Source organism: Chiloscyllium punctatum, chromosome 12 (genome assembly GCF_047496795.1).
Source record: "Chiloscyllium punctatum isolate Juve2018m chromosome 12, sChiPun1.3, whole genome shotgun sequence".
NCBI classification, from domain to species: domain Eukaryota; kingdom Metazoa; phylum Chordata; class Chondrichthyes; order Orectolobiformes; family Hemiscylliidae; genus Chiloscyllium; species Chiloscyllium punctatum.
The window spans coordinates 6728097-6750580 of record NC_092750.1 but is presented as its reverse complement, the minus strand read 5'-3'; the positions used below and the strand labels follow the sequence as shown (position 1 = coordinate 6750580).

At 45.3% G+C, this 22484-nt stretch overlaps 1 protein-coding gene across 1 annotated transcript in view; it reads left to right on the top strand.

Annotated features, from left to right (window-relative positions):
- LOC140483577 (monoglyceride lipase-like) overlaps positions 1-22484 on the top strand; it is a 98376-nt gene that overhangs the window by 13485 nt on the left and 62407 nt on the right. Inside the window, exon 3 of the mRNA XM_072581799.1 lies at positions 6070-6176. Coding sequence (XP_072437900.1) covers positions 6070-6176 — 107 coding nt within the window. The remainder of the gene's footprint in view (positions 1-6069; positions 6177-22484) is intronic.

Below are 22484 nucleotides of genomic sequence, written 5' to 3'. Positions count from 1 at the left end.
TCTGCTGTCATAGCACTGACGCTCCCTAACACTAATACCATTCATGAGCATCACAGGCTGCTGTGGATACCAAATAAATTATACCCACCATTTGTCATTTCCTTAGAAGTCATTTTGGCATACAGCATGGTCTCCCTCCTATAGGAAAGATGTTGTGAAACTTGAAAGGGTTCAGAAAAGATTGGCAAGGATGTTGCCAGGGTTGGAGGGTTTGAGCTATAGGGAGAGGCTGAAGAGGTTGACCTTATAGGGGTGACCTTATAGAGGTTGATAAAATCATGAGGGGCATGGATGGGGTAAATAGACAAGGTCTTTTCCCCAGGGTGGGGGAGTCCAAAATTAGAGGGCATAGGTTTAGGGTGAGAGGGGAAAGACATAAAAGGGAGCTAAGGGGCAAAACTTTCACGCAAAGGGTAGTGTATGTGTGGAATGAGCTGCCAGAGGAAGTGGTGGAGGCTGGTACAATTACAACATCTAAGAGACATCTGGATGGGTATATGAATAGGAAGGGTTTAGAGGGGTATGGGCTGGGTGCTGGCAAATGGGACTAGATTAATTTAGGATATCTGATCAGCATGGACGGGTTGGACTGAAGGGTCTGTTTCTGTGCTGTACATCTCTGAGTCTATGACTCTAACTATGGAAGTGCTGCTTTAAAAATAGTTAACACCACACTAGACCTATTTTTCAGAAAACACTCCCTATGTGACAATGTTTACTGGAGGTTGGATGGAGTTCAGTGATTCTGTGATTTGGACCACACCTGTGCTATTCAGCTGAGCTTTACTGAGGTGTTAGCCTATACCCAGTTTGTAAACAGTGGCCTCATTCCGACGAGCAGAGCATTGTTAAAGTCCCACACCTTTTCACGGTGGTTGAATGGTGAGCTTTGGTGGGAGGGGAGGGTAGGTGGGTAGCTGGAGGGACGGATGGTAAAAAGGTCATTTCAGTCAGTTCAGTTGCATTTCTGATCTGCTGCAGAGTCCCATTGAAACCAAAGAAAGCTGAAGAAATAGCACCTCATTTTCTGCTCAGGCACTTTCCAACCTTCAGAAAACAATAGGATGATGGACAACTTCAGGCCATGGACCTTTGTCCTCCATATTGATTTCATGGGTTTACTCCCAGCAGAGATTTTTCTTACTCTCTCACAGCACATGGGTGTTGCTGGCTGGGTCAGCATTTATTGCCCCTTCCCTAGTTGCCCCTTGAGAAGGGGGGTAAGCTGCCTTCTTGAACCGCTGCAGTCCATGTGCTATGGATTGACCCACAATTCCATTAGGGAGGGAATTCCAGGATTTTGACCCAGCGACAGTGAAGGAACGGCGATATATTTCCAAGTCAGGTTGGTAAGTGGCTTGGAGGGGAATTTGCAACGGATAGTGTTCCCATGTATCTGTTGCCCTTGTCCTTCTAGATGGAAGTAGATGTTTGGAAGGTGCTGTGTGAGGATCTTTGGTGAATTTCATTTGAGTGAATGTCCTATTCTGTGCTATTAACACCTTCATCTATATCCTTAGTATCCCTTTTGTTTTTTGCTCTGAGACCAGTAGCACCCTCTTTTATCTGATGGACAGAAGACGTTGGTACTGTAAGTGAGTAGATTTGCTAGAGACTTTCACAGCCATGTGGCACCTGGACAGAGTGGATGGGGAGAAACCCTTCCTTTTGGTGGGAATTACATAGATTTAAGATAATTGAGTGGCTATGAGGACATATTCTTTTATCTGACAGTGAGTGGTCATGGAAAGTAGAGCCTGAGAACGTGATGGAATCGAGGCTAAATCGAGACAGCATTTAAAAGAATTGGATAATTATCTGAAGAGGAAAATCAATTGAAGGGTTACAGGGAAAAGGCAGGAAAGTGTGACTGGATGTGTTACTCTTCTGGGTCACAAATGTAGAATGTCTCCAGTGTTCAAGCCAGCCTTTCATCCCATCAGGTCCACACCAACCCTCCAAGAAGCTTCCTCTCCAGACACCCCCGCCACCATCCTATAACACTGCTTTTCCTATAAACCCACTGTGATGCCACCTCCCCAAAGCTGTGGCAATGAGGCCACAAATGGGGGAAGCAAGAGACTACAAGATGGAGTTAAGGTATTGGAGTCAGATGAGGTGTGGTAGGGGCAATAATTGTGGAGGCCAGTGCAATTAAATAAGTGTTTCTAAAATATTTCAGTTTAGCTATGGTTCCTAGTGTTGTCTTAAGGGTCTAGTCAGCTCTGTGCACGTAAGAGTGAACAGTTTGGAAAAAATTGAACTGGTGATGTTTTAGTGTCATGGGTTTGTAAATAGGAACATGGGGGGGAGGCTAGTGAGTAAAGACAGTGAAAACTGTTTCGGAAATATTCTATAAACCACATTTGTATCACCTAACTCCATTCTTGTTATATCACAGCAAGGCGTTTTTGTCTTTATTTCTGTCTCTGATATGACACAGTCTCTTTGTTTCTATCTAGCTGACAGTTCTTTCCCATCTCCCCCTCAATCACTGTCTCTCTCAAAATACTGCTTTCTATTTCAGTTTGCTTATTTTTCTTCCATTCTTCCTGTCTGAGGCATCCCTAATATAGATAGAAATGTTTAAATACATGCACAAATCAATTCAAGATAAGCTGTTTCCTCGCTATTGTCAGCCTTTTGAATGCATCCCAAATGTTCATGTTGATCTCTCTCTCAGCACCTTCTCTGTGGCTGTAATACTGAATTCTGCACTCTCTCCTGCTACCCTGGTGCATTTTGTATTATGTGATCTACCTGTATAGCACATAAAGCAACACTTTTCACTGTATCATGGTACATGTGACAACAATAAATCAATCAATAAAAATGTCCCGTGTTCTTTGCCTCTTTCTTTTTCTGTCACTTCTGCCTCTCTGTCCATTGTGTTCCACTGTGTCTTCCTGTTTCTCCACCTGTCCTGAGGAAGGTGTGAGAGTTGATATTCTCCACTCTTCTCTACATGGCCTCTGTTTCTCTATGTTATGTGCCTCAACTCTTGTTTTTCTCACGTCCATATTCACATCTCTCTCTCCTTCTCTCTCTGCCTCTTTCTCTTGTTTGTTTTCTCCACCTCTGCCCTTTGCACTCTTCCCCTGGTCACTGGCTTATTGACATTAAAATGTTGGGGGTTCCATTTGGGAGCGACTGAGGTTTCCACTCCCACTTCAGGCTAAGCCACGGGAATCAGAGTGAGGTTTCGCCAGCATTTATAGTGAAGCTGTTCAGAATTTCCAGCCCAGGGTTGTTCCATCGTTCAGCAGCTTCGAATGCTCCTTGAAATGTAACTGTTCAGTCATGTCTTTGGTGAAATTCCCTGACTCTATTGCCAGCTCCTGGTCAGGGTCCAATTGTCCTGTCTGCACACAGTGATGTGCATCTTGTCCAATTCTGTAAGAGTTATTACAGTCAGTACAGTTGGCGCTTGTCTTCTCTTATCAGTACAGGAACGTTGTGAAACCATCCTCTTTCGTAAGCGCTTTGCTGCAAGCTAAAATCTGGACAGTGTCCAAGCCGACCTTTCAATGCTCCTGGTAATATCATTTGTTGACCTATGACAGGGATCTGAGCCGAGAATGCCCATGTATTGCTGAGGGAGTGCTGCACAGTCAGAGGTGCTGTCTTTTAGCAGAGAGATATTAAACCAAGGCTCTGCCTTCCATCTGTAGCCACTGTTTTGAAGGCTATTTGTCAATACCCTTACTCATATCTATCCCTCAACCAGCATCAGTGAGAAATTACCTGGCCATTTCTCACTCCCTTGGTGTGTGGGATCCTGCTGTGCACAAATTGACTGTCACACTCCTTACATTGCAAAGCTGACTACACTCCAACTGTATTTTACTGGCTGCCAAGTACTCCTGGGACATCCCGAAGTTGCTAAAGAAATGTAAAGTGCTTTCTAGGCTGCACACTACAAGCGTTGTTAAGAGCTCCATGTTAGATTGCATTCACTTGCTGAGTAAACAGCAGAAAACAACACCCTCAACAGCTGGGATAGCAGCCAAAGCTCGCAACCCGATTGTTTCTCGTCCCTCCTGTTCTCTGCCAAGTTCGGATCATTTCCCTCTCTTGTCGCTTCCTCTCCTCGCTGGAGATGGGGCTCCCTGTGGCACAGTGCCCTCCAGCTTGTTGCCCGAGTGACCTTTCCTGATGTTTAAAGGAGCACCCCCCCACCTCCCCCATGACCCCTCCCAGTGCACACTGGCACTGTCCTGCTGGTAAAAACAATAACTGCAGATGCTGGAAACCAGATTCTGGATTAGTGGTGCTGGAAGAGCACAGCAGTTCAGGCAGCATCCAAGGAGCTTCGAAATCGACATTTCGGGCAAAAGCCCTTCATCAGGAATAAAGGCAGTGAGCCTGAAGCGTGGAGAGATAAGCTAGAGGAGAGTGGGGGTGGGGAGAAAGTAGCATAGAGTACAATGGGTGAGTGGGGGAGGGGATGAAGGTGATAGGTCAAGGAGGAGAGGGTGGAGTGGATAGGTGGAAAAGAAGATAGGCAGGTAGGACAAGTCCGGACAAGTTATGGGGCACTCTACTGAGGACATGGAGGTCGTGGGCCTCCTTCACCGCTGCTCCCTCACCACCAGATGCCTGGAGGAAGAACGCCTCATCTTCCGCCTCGGAACACTTCAACCCCAGGGCATCAATGTGGACTTCAACAGTTTCCTCATTTCCCCTTCCCCCACCTCATCCTAATTTCAAACTTCCAGCTCAGTAACTGTCCCCATAACTTGTCCGGACTTGGGTTCGATTCCAGCCTCAGGTGACTGTCTGTGTTGAGTTTGCATGTTCTCCTCATGCATGTGTGGGTTTGTTCCAGTTTCTTCCCATGGTCCAAAGATGTGTAGGTCAGGTGAATTAGCCATGTTAAATCACCCATAGTGTTAAGTACATTAGTCAGGGGTAAATAGGGAATGGGCCTGGGTGGGTTGCTCTTTGGAATGTCGGTGTGAACTTGTTGGGCTGAATGGCCTGTTTCCACACTGTAGGGAATGTAACCTAACATGTAGAAGGCCCAACAAGGGTCAGTGCAATGATGGTTCTGCTTCTGAGAAAAGAAGCCAAACGAGTGTTCGATGTGGCAGTGGGGGAGCATTTTAGCAATAGCAACCTCAACACGGTCTGGTTCAAACTTCTTCTGGACAAGGAAGAAAAAAATGGCCTACAAAAGATGGATTTGGATTGGGGAAAGGCAGATTTTATTAAAATAAAGCAGGATCTGGCCACTGCAGACTGGGAAGAACGCCTCATGGGAAATTCTACAGCAGAGCGATGGTGAGAGGGGACAATCAAAAAGGAGCTGGGGAGAGTACAGGTCCAACATGTACCCTTGAGGAAATGTAGGAGCAATAAGTTCAGAGAAATGTGGACACTTCAGGACTGGATACAGAAGAAGAGAAGGGCTTTTGGCAAGTCCAAAGGGAGTAATTCAGCAGTGGCCCTAGAGGAATACAGGAAGTACAAGAGGGAACCTCAAAAAGCAATTAGAAGAGCAAAAAAAAGCAGGCATGAAGAGGTACTTGCAAACAGGATTGGGGAGATATTTTATAAATACATTAAATGGAAGAGGTTGATCAGGGAAAGAATAGCGTCTATTAGGGACCAAGAGGAGAACCTGTGTGCGAAACTGCAGACATTGGAAAAGTGGTCAATGAATGCTTCTTTTCAATCTTCACTGTGGAAGAGAAGAAGATAGGTCCAGAATTCAGGGAAAAAAACTATTGGAGAAAATGCTGAATGAGCGAATTAATACCCAGTTGGAAAGGCATGAGTTAATTAGGGATAGTCAGCATGACTTTGTCAGAGGGAGGTCATGCCTAACAAATCTGTTAGAATATTTTGAAAATGTGATCAAGTGTGTGGATGAGGGAAGTTCTGTTGATGTAGTTTGTACGGATTTTGACACGGCGTTTGACAAGGTCCCACATGGGAGACTGAATGAGGGAAACTTGGCGAGATGGATTAGAAACTGGCTTAATTACAAAGTTAAAATACATGATGTTCTTTAATTTCGTATATGATGTTCCACTGCTGAGATCTGATCGTCTCCAATTCCTCCAGGGCGTTAGTGATGATCATTCATGGTGCGGGAGAACACAGTGGACGCTATGCAGAAGTCGTTTCAATGTTGACAAAGCAATCCCTATTTGTATTTTCACATGATCACAGTAAGTACTAAAGTCTGGTTTTTAACCTTAGGACAAAGCTCTGTCAGCTTATTTGTTTACATTTTGTAGCATCTTGTGATGGATAATGTCTGGTCATATGGATAAAACCACTGCTGAAAATATCAGTCAATTTCACCATCTTCCTCAAACTCAGCTTTCTTTATCTGAACTGGTCTGTCACAATAAGATCACAGAATTCCTACAGCATGGAAGCAGCCCATTCAGCCCATCAAATCCAGATTGCCCCTCTGAAGAGCATCTCAACCCTATACCTATCTCTGTAACCCCGCATTTCCCGTGGCTAACCCACCTTGACTGCACATCCCTGGACACAATGGGTAATTTAGCACGGCCAATCCACCCAACCTGCACATCCTTGGACCATGGGAGAAAACTGGAGCACCCGGAAGAAACCCACACAGATACTGGGAGAATGTGCAAACTGCACACAGACAGTCGCCTGAGGGTGGAATTGAACTCTGGCATTGTGAGGTACCAATGCGAACCACTGAGCTGATTTAACAGGGAGGAGTTGACTATTGATAGTATCACTTGGCCAGTAATCCAGAGGGCCAGGTCAATGCTGTGGGAACATTGTTTTGAATCCCACCATAGCACCAGCTGGAATTTGAATTCAATGAATTGAAAATTTGTCTCAGTGATGCCAAACGTGACAACTACCGAGAGATTAATGCAGAATCCCATCTGGTCTGTGAATAGCCTTTAGGGAAGGAAATCTGCCATCTTCACCCAGTCTGGCCTACATGTGACTCCAGGTCAAAGCCAAGGAGATGACTTTGAACTGACCTCCAAAAGAGCCGAGTAAGCCACTCAGTTCAAAAGCAATCAGAAATGTACAGCCAATGCCATCCCAGTGACACCCACATCCCACAGAAGGATGAGTTAGGAGTTTTCACAAAACCTTACACAATTACGACATTTCATTTGTAGATTTGCTCCATCAAGCACACTGCACCATTGACTGTTTCTCCTCTACTTCCTTACACTCCAATTCAGCATCTACCCCCACCATTCCCAACATGCTAAAGACCAATTGACTCATCCACTAGAACCTCCTGGAGCTGTGATCCACAAACAGGCCAACTTGGGACAAACTGGTTTGTTGTGTGACTGAGTGTCCAAAAAAGTTGCCCTTGAGGGTGCAGGGTCACCTGTGAGGATAAGAAAGCTAACCCGATAAAGATAATCTGGAACTGGCATTGCTATAGGGCCCTTAATGTACTCCATTTTTCAAGACCAATTCTCAATGGAAACCAAGGTACATAAGGAGATATTCAGGCTTTTGACCAAGAGGTTTGATCAATGAAAATGCTTCAAGGACTACCTTATAGAGATTGCAAAGGCAAAGAGGATGAGGGATAGAATTCAAGAGTTTAGAATCCAGGCAGCTTAAGGTATGGCTGTCAGTGTTGGAGTGATGAAAATCTGGGACGGATGGGGAGGAGGCAGAATACAAGGAGGACAAATTAGAGGAAGAAGCTTTCAATGTTTAAACTGATAAGGGGCAAAAAAAAGGTAGACAGGAAGAAACGTTACCCCTTGATGGAGGCATCAATGACAAGGCCATCGATTTACAGTAAGGGCAGAAGATTCAGAGCAGATGGGAGAACAAAAACTTTTTCACCCAGAGGTTGGTGAGAATCTGGAGCTCACTGCGTGTAAGGGTGAGAGAGGCAGAAATCCTCATCATCTTTAAAGAGCACTTAGATATACAGTACACTTGTGATGCTAAGGCCTACAAGGCTATGGGACAAGTGCTGGGAAATGGGATTAGGATAGTTAAGGGTTGCTTTTCCCCAGTGCGGGCATGATGGGCTGAAGGGCGTGATCTCTATGACCTTCTGACTCTGTGATCTCAGGGTTTTAGAGCTAGGGGAGATTACAAGAGTTGGGGGATGGGATAGAGAGAGCTCACAGAGGGAACTGAAACCAATGGTTAGAGTTTGAGGTTGAGATGTTGCCGGACCCAAAGCTGACAAGTAATAAGGCAAGAAGGAAGAGTTTCAAGAGGAAGAGACAGAGGGAGTCATGTCGAAGTGTTGGTTGAGAACACATTGGGGTAGAAGATGGAAGGAAGGGTCTTGATTCTAACTCACTCAGGATTCAGAAAGGACAAGAAGTGAACAAAATAACTTGCAATGTAAAGAAAAGATAAACAGATAACATCTCATGACCCTCCAAAGGAAATCACAACTGATTAACTAGCTTTCAAGATTACTCACTGTTGTTATATTGGCAGACAATATGCTAAACTGAGATGAATATCCAGCTGATCTGTTTCCCATGACTGAGGAAGAAATGTTGTCCCACTCACTGGGAGGCATCACAGTTGATCTTTGAGTACAATAATGGGATCATTTACACAGCTGAACCTTGGCTTGATCCAATGACTCCAACACTGCTCTGCCACCTCTCTGACATCCCTACATTTCCCACCTAGCCTGCACACTGCAGGCAATTGAGCACCTCCAACCCGTGCATCTTCGGACTGTGGGAAGAAACCAGAGCAAACTCACGCAGGGACAGGTAGAATGTGCAAACTCCACACAAACAGTTGCCTGAGGGTGGAATTGAACCTGGGTCCCTGGCACTATGAGGCAGTAGTGCTAACCACTGAGGCACCATACTCCCTGGGACAGAGGTGAGGAGAAATATGTTCATCCAGTGAGTGGGGAGCCTGCAGAATTGAATGCCACAGAAAGCAATTGAGGCCAAAATCTTCAATGATTTGAAAAAGGAGTCAGATATAGTTATAGAGTCATAGAATTATCCAGTACAGAAGAGGCTCTTCGACCCATCAAGTCTGCACTGACAAAAAAAAGCTCTCATCTATCTACACTAATGCCACAAGTGTATGGGGAGAAAGTGGGAACAGGGTTATGAATTAGATGACCAGCCATGTTCATACGAAATGGTAAAACAGGCTTGAAGGGCTGAATGGCCTCCTGCTGTTCCTATTTGCGATGTTTCTATGGACCTGTACAGTGCAGGCATGTCGATCGGGAAGATGCTGTTCACCCAGGACCAACTGGCTGCACTGATCACAGATAAGGGGAACAAAACCTAATGACACTCAGGCAACACTGTCCTCAGTAGGTCTCTGCAATTCACATAAGCTACTGGCTCTGAAGACGGATGAATGCTTCCACATGAGACTACACAAACAACTGGATGCATCTGTGTAAACATTGGAAAATATCTATAATGTGTGCGTTAGCAGAGAGAGGCTGCTAAAACATTTAAGGCAGGAAGTCTGCTATCTTTAAATAAACATCAGCAGCATGACAATGTCCATTTATACGGAGATCTGACCGATACATGACTCCAAACCTACAGCAATGTGATTGACTCTGATCCACCCTCTGAAATGGTGAAGTAAGCCAATCAGTTGCATCAAACCACCGACTAGTAAGAATACAAATGCAGGGACTACATAGTCCCCACACCCTGACCCGACCAACATGTCAAAGTTCTCCATTGGGCTTTTATCCCACTGGCTCAGGTCTGTTCCTTTGGAGAACCCAGCAGACAGGTTTCCAAGGTGCAGTGAAAAAGAACAATCCATAAGGCCATAAGAAATAGGAATAGGAGTAGGCCATTCAGCCCCTCAAGCCCGCTGCACCACCAGTAGGATTATAACTGACCCGACATTCTTTACATCCACTTTCTAGTGTTTCCCCCAGAACCTGTGATTCCCAAACTATCTAGCTCAGTCTTAATATCAGACTGGAAGTGTTAACTCCATACCTTTCTCCACAGACGTTGCTCCAGCACTCTCTGTGTTTGTGCCACAATCTCTCAGTCAGGAAACAAACCATCTTTCTCAGCCACTGGGGTGCAGGTAATGGGGGAGGAGGGGGGGGGGGGGGGGGGGGAGGTAGCATTTTGAGGTCCTGAAGTGGGCAATAATGGACCAGTTATAGGCTTTAATTGGTGTTGGGCCAAGGAGATTACCCAAGGACCTCTTGCTCCGAGGTGGTGAGAAGGGTATCCTGGATAAAGTGGACATGGAGAAGATGTTTCCACTAATAGGAGATACTAGGAACCTGAGGGCACAGCCTTAGAGTGAAGGTGGCCCTTTTGAACTGTGATGAGGAGGAACCTTTTCAGTGAGAGGGTGGTGTATCTGTGGGAATGCATTGCTGCAGAAGGCTGTGGAGGCCAAGTCATTCAGTGTATTTAAGACAGAGAGAGATCGGTTCTTGATTGGTGAGGGGATCTAGCGTTACAGGGAGAAGGCAGGAGAATGGGATTGAATGATCAAATGGCAGAACAGACTCATGGAGTCATAGGGATGTACAGCATAGAAACAGACCATTTGGTCTAGTCCCATATGCCAGCATTTGGCCCATATCCCTCTAAACCCTTCCTATTCATATACTCATCCAGATGCCTTTTAAATGTTGTAACTGTAGCAGCCTCCACCACTTCCTCTGGCAGCTCATTCCACACATGCACCACCTTCTGTGTGAAAAAGTTGCCTCTCAGGTCCTTTTTAATCTTTCCCCTCTCGCCCTAAACCTATGGACTCCCCTACCCTGAGATAAAAACCTTGCCTATTCACCCTATCCATGCCTCTCATGATTTTATAAACCTCTATACAGTCACCTCCTTAGCCTCCTACACTCCAAGAAAGCTAGCCCCAGCCTATTCAGTCTCCCCCTATCGCCCAAATCCTCCAATCCCAGCAACACCTTTGTAAATCCTGTCTGCACCACCTCCAGTTTAACAGCATCCTTCCTAAAGTAGGGAGATCAGAATTGAACATGCTGCATTCTGAAAGTGGCTTTACCAAGTCATTTCCAGCAGCAAAATTACATTCCAATGCAGTGACCAATAAAGACAAGCACTCCAATCGCCACCTTCACTACCCTGTCTATCCTCAATGGGCCAAATGGCCTAATTCTGCTACTATATCCTCTGGTATCATGGTCTAAACAGGTGAGTATTTCTCCAGTACCAACTTACCCAATTATTGCCTCTTCTTGTAGAGAGGGGAATATTCTGCCCCTAAAGTGATACAGTACGGGTGGCCAATTGTGCCCTGAGTTATGGATCCTGCTTTGTCAAAAAGCTGTGCCAAGTCTCTCAGTCACCTGTTTCTTCCCTAGACCCTCGTAACCATCTCCTTTTCAACTAGTCAAAGTATTTTCCCCAGGGTAGGGGTGTTCAAAACTGGAGGACATAGATATAAGGTGAGAGGGGAAAGATTTAATAGGGACCTAAGGGGCAACGTTTTCATGCAGAGGATGGGGAATGTATGGAATGAGCTGCCAGAGGAAGTATTGGAGGCCGGTACAATGACAACATTTAAAAGGCATCCGGATGGGTATATGAATAGGAAGGGTTTAGAGGGATATGGGCCAAGTGCTGGCATATGGGACTAGATTAATTTAGGATATCTGGTCAGCATGGACAAGTTGGACTGAAGGGTCTGTTTCTGTGCTGTACAGCTCTGTGCCTCTATGACTTTATTGATGCAATAGACTTTTTGAGAGTCTGTTGAATCTGCATTCTCTGCACTTTCAAGCAGCATGTTCCACAACTCCCTGAGCTAAAATACTCCTCACCATCCATCTTGTTCTTTTGCAATTTAAAAAATATTATGAAGTGCCAATATGGAACATAGAACATTGAACAGTACAGCAGAGTACAGACCCTTCAGCCCTCGAAGTTGTGCTGGTCTTTTATCCTACTCTAACCTACATTTTACTATCATCCTTGTGCCTATCCAAGAGTTGCTTAAATGTCCCTAATGTATTTGACTCTGCTACCACTGCTGACAGTGCATTCCACACACCCACCACTCTGACTAAAGAACTTACCCCTGACATCTCCCGTAAACCTTCCTCCAATCACCTTAAAATTATGTCCCTCATTAAAATCATTTCCGCCACGGGAAAAGGTTTCTGGCTATCCACTCTATCTATGCTTCTCGTCATTCTGTACACCTCTATCAAGTCACCTCTCATCCTTCTTCACTCCAATGAGAAAAGCCCTCGCTCCCTCGACCTTTCTTCATAAGACACGCCTTCCAGTCCAGGCAGCATCCCGGTAAATCTCATGGTAAAGGATCTCTCTTTCTTTGGAATAAATGAAGTGTGCTCATACGGAAGATGGATTGGGTTGTACAAATCTTAACTGCTTGTTATATTTTGCTGTCACCAACAATTCCTGCACACAGTAAACTGAGGGCCACAATACCTCAGGCAAGGGGAGAGGTTGAGAATGAGAGTCCATTAGCCAGTTATGGGAATTGAGTACACTCTGTTGGTATTAAACTGCATTGTAAGCCAACTTTGCGTGGAACCAAACCCATGCTTTTTGCCTCAGTAGCAGTCTGCCTGCCAACTTGTACACGATTTTCTCAGAAGCGCGGTTCCAGGTTAATGATAGATTTGGAGAACAGAGGCCAAAGGAATTAATCGCTTTCTGAGAAGGGTCTATGAAAGGATTCAGCGATGCAGTTTTGTTTTTGCCCAGCTGTCCACTCTCTCTGCTCTCACCCCCCCCCCCAACTCAGAATTATACAGCACAGCAGGAGGCCATTCAGCCCATTGTAAGAATTCTAGTTCTTTAAAAGCTTTCCAATTAGCCCCTTTGCTCTGCTCTGTTCTCAAGCACATGAGAACAACCCAATTTCTAAGTTCCTATCCAAGCCACATTCCCGTTCTACTTGGCAATGTATCGGTTTTCCTATTGTTGCTGTTGAGTCAAAATCTTGGACCATGACAGCCATAGCAACACCCTGACGACCAGTAACATTTCCTACTGAGCCCACTGGAGAGTGCAGGAGCCATTTGCAGGAATGGTACCGTGGGTGTGGAATGGTGATAGATTGAAAAAGATTGGGACTGTTCTCGTTGGAGAGAAGAAGGGCTGAGAGGAGATTTGATAGAGTTGAACAGGCTGGACAGAGTAGAGAGAGAGAGAGAGGGAAGGAGGGAGCATGAAATAGAGGGCATGTTTTAAAGTGACGTGCAAATGAAGCAAGGATGAAGTGGGGAAGGTGAGTAGTTCGGGTCTGGAAAGCACTGCCTGGAAATGTGGTAGGGGACAGGTTCAATCAAGGCATTCATGATTGGCTGACCATTTACACAGAAGCAGAGTGTAAGGATATGGGGAGAAATCAGGAAACACGCACTCAGTAGTGACTCTGGTTTAACACATTAGTGCAAACACAATGCTCTCCTTACATGCCATAACAATTCTATGATTCTATGAACTGTACTGCGGGTGTACAGTTACACCAGGGACTGCAGTCATTCAATGGCAAATTGGACGAGAGTCAATAAATCTTGTTGTTTTCAATGATGCCCGTCAGAATAAAATCCTTTTCAATAGTAGCGTTAAAAATTTGACAATAATCATAACAACTTGACGATGCAAGACAAATGTCCCTCCTCCTACGGCAGGACATTTCTGGGTCCTGTGCTTCAGAGAAAACGTAAACATTTTAGCAACAGAATGTTGAAGAAAAACAGAAACTGCTGGAGAAACTCAGCAGGTCTGGCAGCATTGCTGTGCAGAGAGGGAAACAGAGTTAATGTTTCAAGTTACAGCCCTGAAGAAGAATCGCTGGACTTGAAAAATTAGCTTTGTTTTTCCATCTCCACAGATGCTGCCAGACCTGCTGAGTTTCTCCAGCAATTTCTGTTTCTGTTTCACATTTCCAGTTCTTGCATTTATTTACCCGGGATGAGCAACCTCACTCACCAGGAAGGGTAGAAAAACTGGATTGTGGATGCAGGCCATTCAGCCCATCAAGTCCACACCAACCTTCCAAAAAGCATCCCACATATCCTATATCTCCCACACCTAACTTGCACATTGTTGGACTTTGGAAACCAGAGCACCCAGACACAGGGAGAACATGCAAACTCCACACAGACAGTGACCTGAGGCTGGGATTGAACCCAGGTCCATGGCATTGTGGGGCAGCCATGCTAACCACTGAGACACCATTCTGAGTAGCCAGAGAGAGAGATATGATTCTGGAGAATTATAGAATTGTATAGATGAGGCCCTTCAGCCCATCAAGTCTGCTAGCAAAATTACACCACACTCTAAAAAGTGGATCCATAATTAGAGATCATTGGTGATCAATGGCAACAGATCCTGAGGGGTGATAAGGAAATAAATTAGCATCCAGTGAGCTGTTGGGATCAGGACTGCTGGATCTGAAGGGAGGATGTAAATTCATTCCATAATTTGAAGGGAGGCTAGACAGGTAATTGCGGATGATGAACCTGACAAGAGTAGGGAACAAAAGGCTGGCACTTGGGCTTCGATCTGACTGCTTTTCAAAGGGGTCTCCTCCTGCGCTGCAATTTTCTGTAATTCTCACCTCCCACTGTGTTAAACCTCTCCAATACAGACAGCAACTTCCAGGCAATCGGGCTTTGGTTTCGCTGGCTCCCTGAAACAATCCAGAGGAATTTAACCCACCCAGACCCATTTCCCTAGCCTACATTTACCCCTGACTAATGCACCTAACATTATGGGCAATTTAGCATGGCCAACTCACCTGACCTGCACATCTCTGGATTGTGAGAGGAAACCCACGCAGACATAGGGAGAACATGCAAACTCCACACAGACAGTCGCTCGAGGGTGCAATCGAACCTGGGTACCTGGTGCTGTGAGGCAGCAGTGCTAACCATTGAACCACCGTGCCACTGACAATGCCATAAAGATGTACAGCACGGAAACAGACTCTTCAGTCCAACTGATCCACACTGACCAGATATCCTAAATTAATCTATTCCCATTTGCCAGCATTTGTCTCATATCCTCCAAACCCTTCCTATTCATATACCCATCCAGATGCCTTTTAAAATGTTACAGTTGTCCCAGCTCCACCACTTCCTCGGTGCTGTATTCCCTGGAGCGTTGGAGGCTGCGGGGGTAACCTTAAGAGGTTCATAAAACCATGAGGGGCCTGGATAGAGTAAATAGACAAGGTCTTTTCTCTGGGGTGGGGGAGTCCAAAACTAGTGGACGTAGATTTATGATGAGAGCTCATTCCATACATGCACCACCCCTGCATGAAAAAGTCGCCTCTACGTCCCTTTTCAATCTTACCCCTCTCACCCTAAACCTATTCCCTCTAGTTTTGGACCCCTCCCCCCCCACCCCAGGGAAAAGACCTTGTCTATTTACCCTATCCATGCCCCTCATGGTTTTATAAACATCTATAACGTCACCCCCTCAGCCTCCGATGGTCCAGGGAATACAGCTCCAGCCTATTCAACCCCTCCCTATAGCTCAAACCCTCCAACCCTGGCCATCCACAGTTGTTCAACTAAGGTGAATTGGCTGTGCTAAATTGCCCATAGTATTCAGGGACGTGTAGGTTGGATGCATTAGTCAGAGGTAAATGTAGAGTAATAGGGTAGGGGAATGGATATGGGTGGGTTACTCTTCAGAGGGTCGGTGTGGACTGGTTGGGCCAATTGGCCTGCTTCCACACCTCAGGGATTCTATGATTCTTTGACTATCCTTATAAATCTTTTCTGAACCTTTTCTGAACCTTTAACAACATCCTTCTTAAAACACAGAGACTGGAATTGAATGCAACATCCTAAAACTGGCCTTTTTACCTAATCAATGACCTGTACAGCAACATGACCTCCCAACTCCTATACGTAATGCACTGACCAATGAAGGCAAGCATACCAAATGCCTTCTTCATTATCCTGTCTACCTATGACTCTACCTTCAAGGTGGCAAATGGAGTTTAATGAGGAAAAGTGTGTGGTGATTCACTTTGGAAGGCATAACAGGAATGCAGAGTACTGGGCTAATGGTAAGATTCTTGGTAGTGTAGATGAGCAGAGAGATCACAGAGATTCGTGAAAGTTGCCACCCAGGTTGATAGGGTTGTTGAGAAGGCTTATGGTGTGTTAGCTTTTATTGGTAGAGGGATTGAGTTTTGGAACCATGAGACCATGCTGCAGCTGTACAAAACTCTGGTGCGGCCACATTTGGAGTATTGTGTACAGTTCTAGTCACTGCATTATAGGAAGGATGTGGAAGCTTTGGAAAGGGTGCAGAGGAGATTTACTGGGATGTTGCCTGGTATTGAGGGAAGGTCTTATGAGAAAAAGCTGAGGGACTTGAGGCGGTTTTCGTTAGAGAGAAGAAGGTTGAGAGGCGACTTAATTGAGACACATAAGATAATCAGAGGGTTAGATAGGGTGGACAGTGAGAACCTTTTTCCACAGATGGTGATGGCTAACATGAGGGGACATAGCTTTAAATTGAGGGGTGATAGATATAGGACAGATGTCAGAGGTAGTTTCTTTACTCAGAGAGTAGTAGGGGCATGGAACACACTGCCTGCAACAGTAGTAGACTCACCAACTTTAAGGGCATTTAAATGGTCATTGGATAAACATATGGATGGGAATGGAATAGTGTAGGTTAGGTAGGCTTCAGTTTTGTTTCACAGGTTGGTGCAGCATCGAGGGCTGAAGGGCCTGTACTGTGCTGGAATGTTCTATGTTAAGGTGCTGCAATATTCCAGGCAAGTGGCAATTATTCCACTTCACTTCAGACTTATGTTAATGGTGGACAGACACTGGGGAAGCAGGAGGTTAATTACTCAGCGCATGAGTCCTAGCCTTTGACCTGCTCTTGTAGCCACAATATGTATAGGGCTAGTCCAGTCTCTGCTGAGTGGTTTGTGATAGAGTGGAAAACAGATGAAGGTAACTAACAGAAAGGTTGACAGGGCAGGACCAAACGAAGTGGCAATGGGTCAAGTAAAGGCAGAAACAAACCAAGGTCTGTTTCGGTGAAGTGAGGATGGCAGAATCATGAACAGATCTCATCTGAAACAAAAAAAGTTAGAAGCCAAAACAGGAAAGACAGAGGAGACAAAAACAAATCAAGACAGAGGTTACGGCCTGGAATTGTTAAGCTCAATGTTGAGTTTGGAATTGTAAAGTGACTATTCAGCCTTTGGTATGCTTTCCTTTATTGGTCAGAGTATTGAGTACAGGATTCGGGAGGTCAGGTTGCGGCTGTACAGGTCGTTGGTTAGGCCACTTTTGGAATATTACGTGCGATTCTGGTCTCCTTCCTAACAGAAGGATGTTGTGAAACTTGAAAGGGTTCAGAAAAGATTTACAAGGATGTTCCTTAAAGTTGTGTGGATTGATATTAAGTCACTGCAGGAGGCCATGCCAGAGCAGTTGGCATGGGAACAGGGTGGTGACTTGGAATAGTAAGTTTAGAATAGTGCCTGGGACTAAATGGGAGTGTTCTGCAAAACAGTTACTCTACACTTCTCATAATGATCGATAACTTGAAGCAAGGAGTTTCGATTCACAATGACCAACTCAAAGGAATTGCACAAGATTCAAGTTAACAAGGTATTTGAAAAAATGGCCCAACGGGCTGAGGAGTGGCAGCTGGAGTTTAATTTAGATAAATGTGAGGTGCTACATTTTGGGAAAGCAAATCAGAGCAGGACTTACTTCATGGTAAGGTCCTGGGGTGTGTTGCTGAGCAAAGAGACCTTGGAGTGCAGGTTCATAGCTCCTTGAAAGTGGAGTCACAGGTCGATAGGATAGTGAAGAAGGCGTTTGGTATGCTTTCCTTTATTGGTCAGAGTATTGAGCACAGGAGTTGGGAGGTCATGTTGTGGCTGTACAGGACATTGGTTAGGCCACTTTTGGAATATTATGCGCAATTCTGGTCTCCTTCCTAACAGAAGGATGTTGTGAAACTTGAAAGGGTTCAGAAAAGATTTACAAGGATGTTGCCAGAGTTGGAGGATTTAAGCTAAAGGGAGAGGCTGAATAGTCTGGGACTGATTTCCCTTGGAGCATTGGGGGCTGAGGGGTGACCTTAAAATCATGAGGGGCATGGATAGGGTAAATAGACAAAGTCTTTTCTCTGTGGTGGGGGAGTCCAGAACTAGAGGGCATAGGTTTAGGGTGAGAGGGGGAAGATATAAAAGGGATCTAAGGGGCAACTTTTTCACACAATTGGTGGTACGTGTATGGAATGAGCTGCCAGAGGAAATGGTGGAGGCTGGTACAATTGCATCATATAAAAGACATCTGGATGGGTATATGAATAGGGAGGGTTGAGAGAGATATGGGCTGGGTGCTGGCAAATGGGACTAGATTAGGTTAGGATATTTGATTGGCATGGATGAGTTGGATTGAAGGATCTGTTTCCATGCTGTACATCTCTATGAATTTGACTAATCGTTGCCCAACAGTAACTAATACATGTAACAGCAGAAAAGTGAATCCTTATTATTACTTTAACATGCCCAATATCCCAAGCTGTTAAAGTATAGATTCCCATGGAGAGGTATTGAGTCATTAAAGAAAGCAGTTCCTAGTCAATCTCAGCTTCACATTTCCTCATCTTGCTGAATTGTAATATCAAGTGACTGTTTCCCAGCTGCCAGCTGTAAGATCCATTCTGGTGATTTCTGCTCCAGAATTTATCACAGCAAATCTCACAGAGTTTTCAAATTACCAGGGGATAAATCCCTCCAGCCTGAGATTATTCTTTGTGCCAAACTGTGCCCAGTAGCTTTCAGTGAAACTGTGTTCTCATTGCAGACTGTACCACTTGTATTCTTTACTATCTCTGACAGGCAGCTCGTCCTCTCTTTCTGCCCCCAAAATCTTGGAGACTCTGAGTCTGTCCACCATAAGCCTTGCTCCCTTTACCATCACGTTCAGGCACAAACATTTGCACCTATGTCTTTGTGAAAGACCCAAGTCTCTATGGTAATCAAGCCTCACAGGTAGAACTTATATGACAGATCATGTGACTCTCAGTTGTTCATTGAACGAAAGGGTCAGGCCAAGGTACCTTCAGCAGATAAAGCCTCATGCCCATATTGGTCACCCAACTGGCTCTTGGTCTTTCTAACGTTCCTTCAGTGTCACTCGGTCAAAATCCCAGAACTCCCTCCCTGAGGGCATTGTGGGTCCAGTTGTGGGACTGGAGTGGTTCAAGAAGGTAGCTCACCCTCACCTTCTTGAGGGGCAACTAGGGATGGGTAATAAATGCCAATCTCAGTAAAAAAAAGTAGATTGCTGTATGACCTAGCTGGGATCTTCCTGATGTGTCAGGATGAAGTTATTTTGATATAAAATCCCCGTACTTGATTTGCAACAGAAAAAATACAGAAACTGCTGGAGAAATGCAGCAGGTTTGGTTGCATCTGTGGAGAGAAAGCAGAGGTAAGGTTTCTGAAATTCACTTCAGAACTGAAGGCACAATGGACCCGAACTACTAACTCCTCTTTCTTTCCACGGACGCTGGGAAAAAGTGAGGATGGCAGATGCTGGACATCAGAGTCGAACAGTATAGGGCTGGAAAAGCACAGCAGGTCAGGCAGTATCAGGTGAAGAGTCAAGATTTGCGTGATACTGGAAAAGCACAGCAGGTCAGGTTCCTGATGAAGGGCTTTTGTCTGAAACGTTGATTTTTCCTGCATCTCAGATGCTGCTTGACCTGCTGTGCTTTTCCAGGACCACTCTAATCTTGACTCTAATCTCCAGCATCTGCAGTACCCACTTCTACCTAGCATCAGGTGAAGGGTTTATGTCCAAAACGTCGATTCTCCTACTCCTTGGATGCTGCCTGACCTGCTGTGCTTTTCCAGCGCCACACTTTTCAACTCCCCACAGATGCTATCAGATCTGCTGAGTTTCTCCAGCAATTTCTGTTTTTGTTTCAGCTTTACAGAATCCACAGTTCTTTGGGTTTTTTTGGTGGGTCGGGGCAGGGGAAGCAGCTCTGGACGGAATGCTCTTCAGACAGTCAGTCTGGACCTTGTGGGCCGAATGGCCTGCTTCCACACTGTAGCGATTCTATGGTCAATTCCATTTTGATAGTTCCCAGTTGAAGCTGTCTCCCCATCAATCCCCTTAAGGGTGGCACGTTGGCTCAATGGTTAGCATTGCTGCCTCACAGCGCCAGGGACCCAGGTTCAAGTCCACCCTCGGCTGACTTTTTATCTGGAGTTTGTATGTTCTCCTTGTGTCTCTCCTCCCACAGTACAAAGATGGGAGTGTTGCTGAACAAAGTGACGTTGGAGTGCAGGTTCATAGCTCCTTGAAAGTGGAGTCGCAGGTAGATAGAATAGTGAAGAAGGCGTTTGGTATGCTTTCCTTTATTGGTCAGATTTGTGGTTCAGTTCGCCGAGCTGGGAATTTGTGTTGCAGACGTTTCGTCCCCTGTCTAGGTGACATCCTCAGTGCTTGGGAGCCTCTTGTGAGGCGCTTCTGTGATCTTTCCTCCGGCATTTGTAGTGGTTTGAATCTGCCGCTTCCGGTTGTCAGTTCCAGTTGTCCGCTGCAGTGGCCGGTATATTGGTCCAGGTCGATGTGCTTATTGATTGAATCTGTGGATGAGTGCCATGTCTCTAGGAATTCCCTGGCTGCCCTCTGTTTGGCTTGTCTGATAATAGTAGTGTTGTCCCAGTCGAACTTATGTTGCTTGTCATCTGAGTGTGTGGCTACTAAGGATAGCTGGTCGTGTCGTTTCGTGGCTAGTTGGTGTTCATGGATGTGGATCGTTAGCTGTCTTCCTGTTTGTCCTATGTAGTGTTTTGTACAGTCCTTGCATGGGATTTTGTACACTACATTGGTTTTGCTCATGCTGGGTATCAGGTCCTTTGTCCTGGTGAGTTGTTGTCTGAGAGTGGCTGTTGGTTTGTGTGCTGTTATGAGTCCTAGTGGTCACAGTAGTCTGGCTGTCAGTTCAGAAATGTTTTTGATGTATGGTAACGTGGCTAGTCCTTTGGGTTGTGGCATGTCCTCATTCCGTTGTCTTTCCCTTAGGCATCTGTTGATGAAATTGCAGGGATATCCGTTTTTGGCGAATACATTGTATAGGTGTTCTTCTTCCTCTTTTTGCAGTTCTGGTGTACTGCTGTGTGTTGTGGCCCTTTTGAACAGTGTCTTAATGCAATTTCTTTTGTGTGTGTTGGGGTGATTGCTTTCGTAGTTCAGGACTTGGTCTGTGTGTGTGGCTTTCCTGTGTCCCTTTGTGGTGAATTCTCCGTTCAGTGTTCTCTGTACCATCACGTCTAGGAATGGGAGTTGGTTGTCCTTTTCTTCCTCTCTAGTGAATCGGATTCCTGTGAGTGTGGCGTTGATGATCTGGTGTGTGTTCTCTATTTCTGTGTTTTTAATGATTACAAAGGTATCACCTACATATCTGACCCAGAGTTTGGGTTGAATTTGAGGTAAGACTGTTTGCTCTAACCTTTGCATTACCGCTTCTGCTATGAGTCCAGAGATGGGTCCATGGGTGTTCCGTTGATTTGTTCATATATTTGGTTGTTGAATGTGAAGTGTGTTGTGAGGCACAGGTCCAGTAGTTTGAGTATGCAGTCTTTGTTGCTAGGTTCCCTGTCTTGTTGTCTGTTCTGTATATCCAGCAGGTTGGCTATTGTTTCTCTGGCTAGGGTTTTGTCAATAGAGGTGAACAGTGCCGTTACATCGAATGAGACCATAGTTTCTTCCTTGTCTATGTGTATATTTCTGATGATGTCCAAGAATTCCTGTGTTGACTGTGTAGAGTGTCTGGATCCGCTGATCAGGTGTTTCAGTTTCTGTTGTAGTTCTTTAGCCAGTTTGTGTGATGGTGCCCCTGGTAGTGATACTATGGGTCTGAGTGGGATGTCTGGTTTGTGCACTTTAGCTAGTCCATAGAATCTGGGGGTGTTGTTGCTTTCAGGTTTCATTCTTTGTAGGTCAAACCTGGTTATCTGTCCGTTTTTTTGTAGGTTCCTCAGTGTGTTGTTTATCCTATTGGTGAGCTGTGGGGTGGGGTCAAACTCCCTCTTTTGGTAGGTGTTGGTATCTGCAAGTAGTTGTTGCGCTTTTTGGATGTAGTCTGCTTTGTCCAGGATGACCGTCATTCTGCCTTTGTCTGCTGGTAGTATAACTATGTCCTTATCGTGTCTTAGTGCTTTTAGTGCTTACCCCTCCTTGGTGTTGAGGTTATGTGTTTGTCTTTTCCTTGTTATCAGAGGTACGATACTTTGTCTCACTGTTTGTTGTGTCTCTTCTGTTCCTAAGTGTGCATTCTAGTGCTGCTAGGAAGTCTGCTGTCTTGGCGTCCCTGTGGTTGTAGTTGAGTCCCTTGGCCAGTATTGTTCTTTCCGTGTCTGGGAGCTGTCTGTGGGAGAGGTTTCTAACCCACGAGTGTCTAACTCACAGGAGCCTCCCAAGCTGAGGATGTCACCTAGACAGGGGACGAAATGTCTGCAACACAAATTCCCAGCTCGGCGAACAGAGC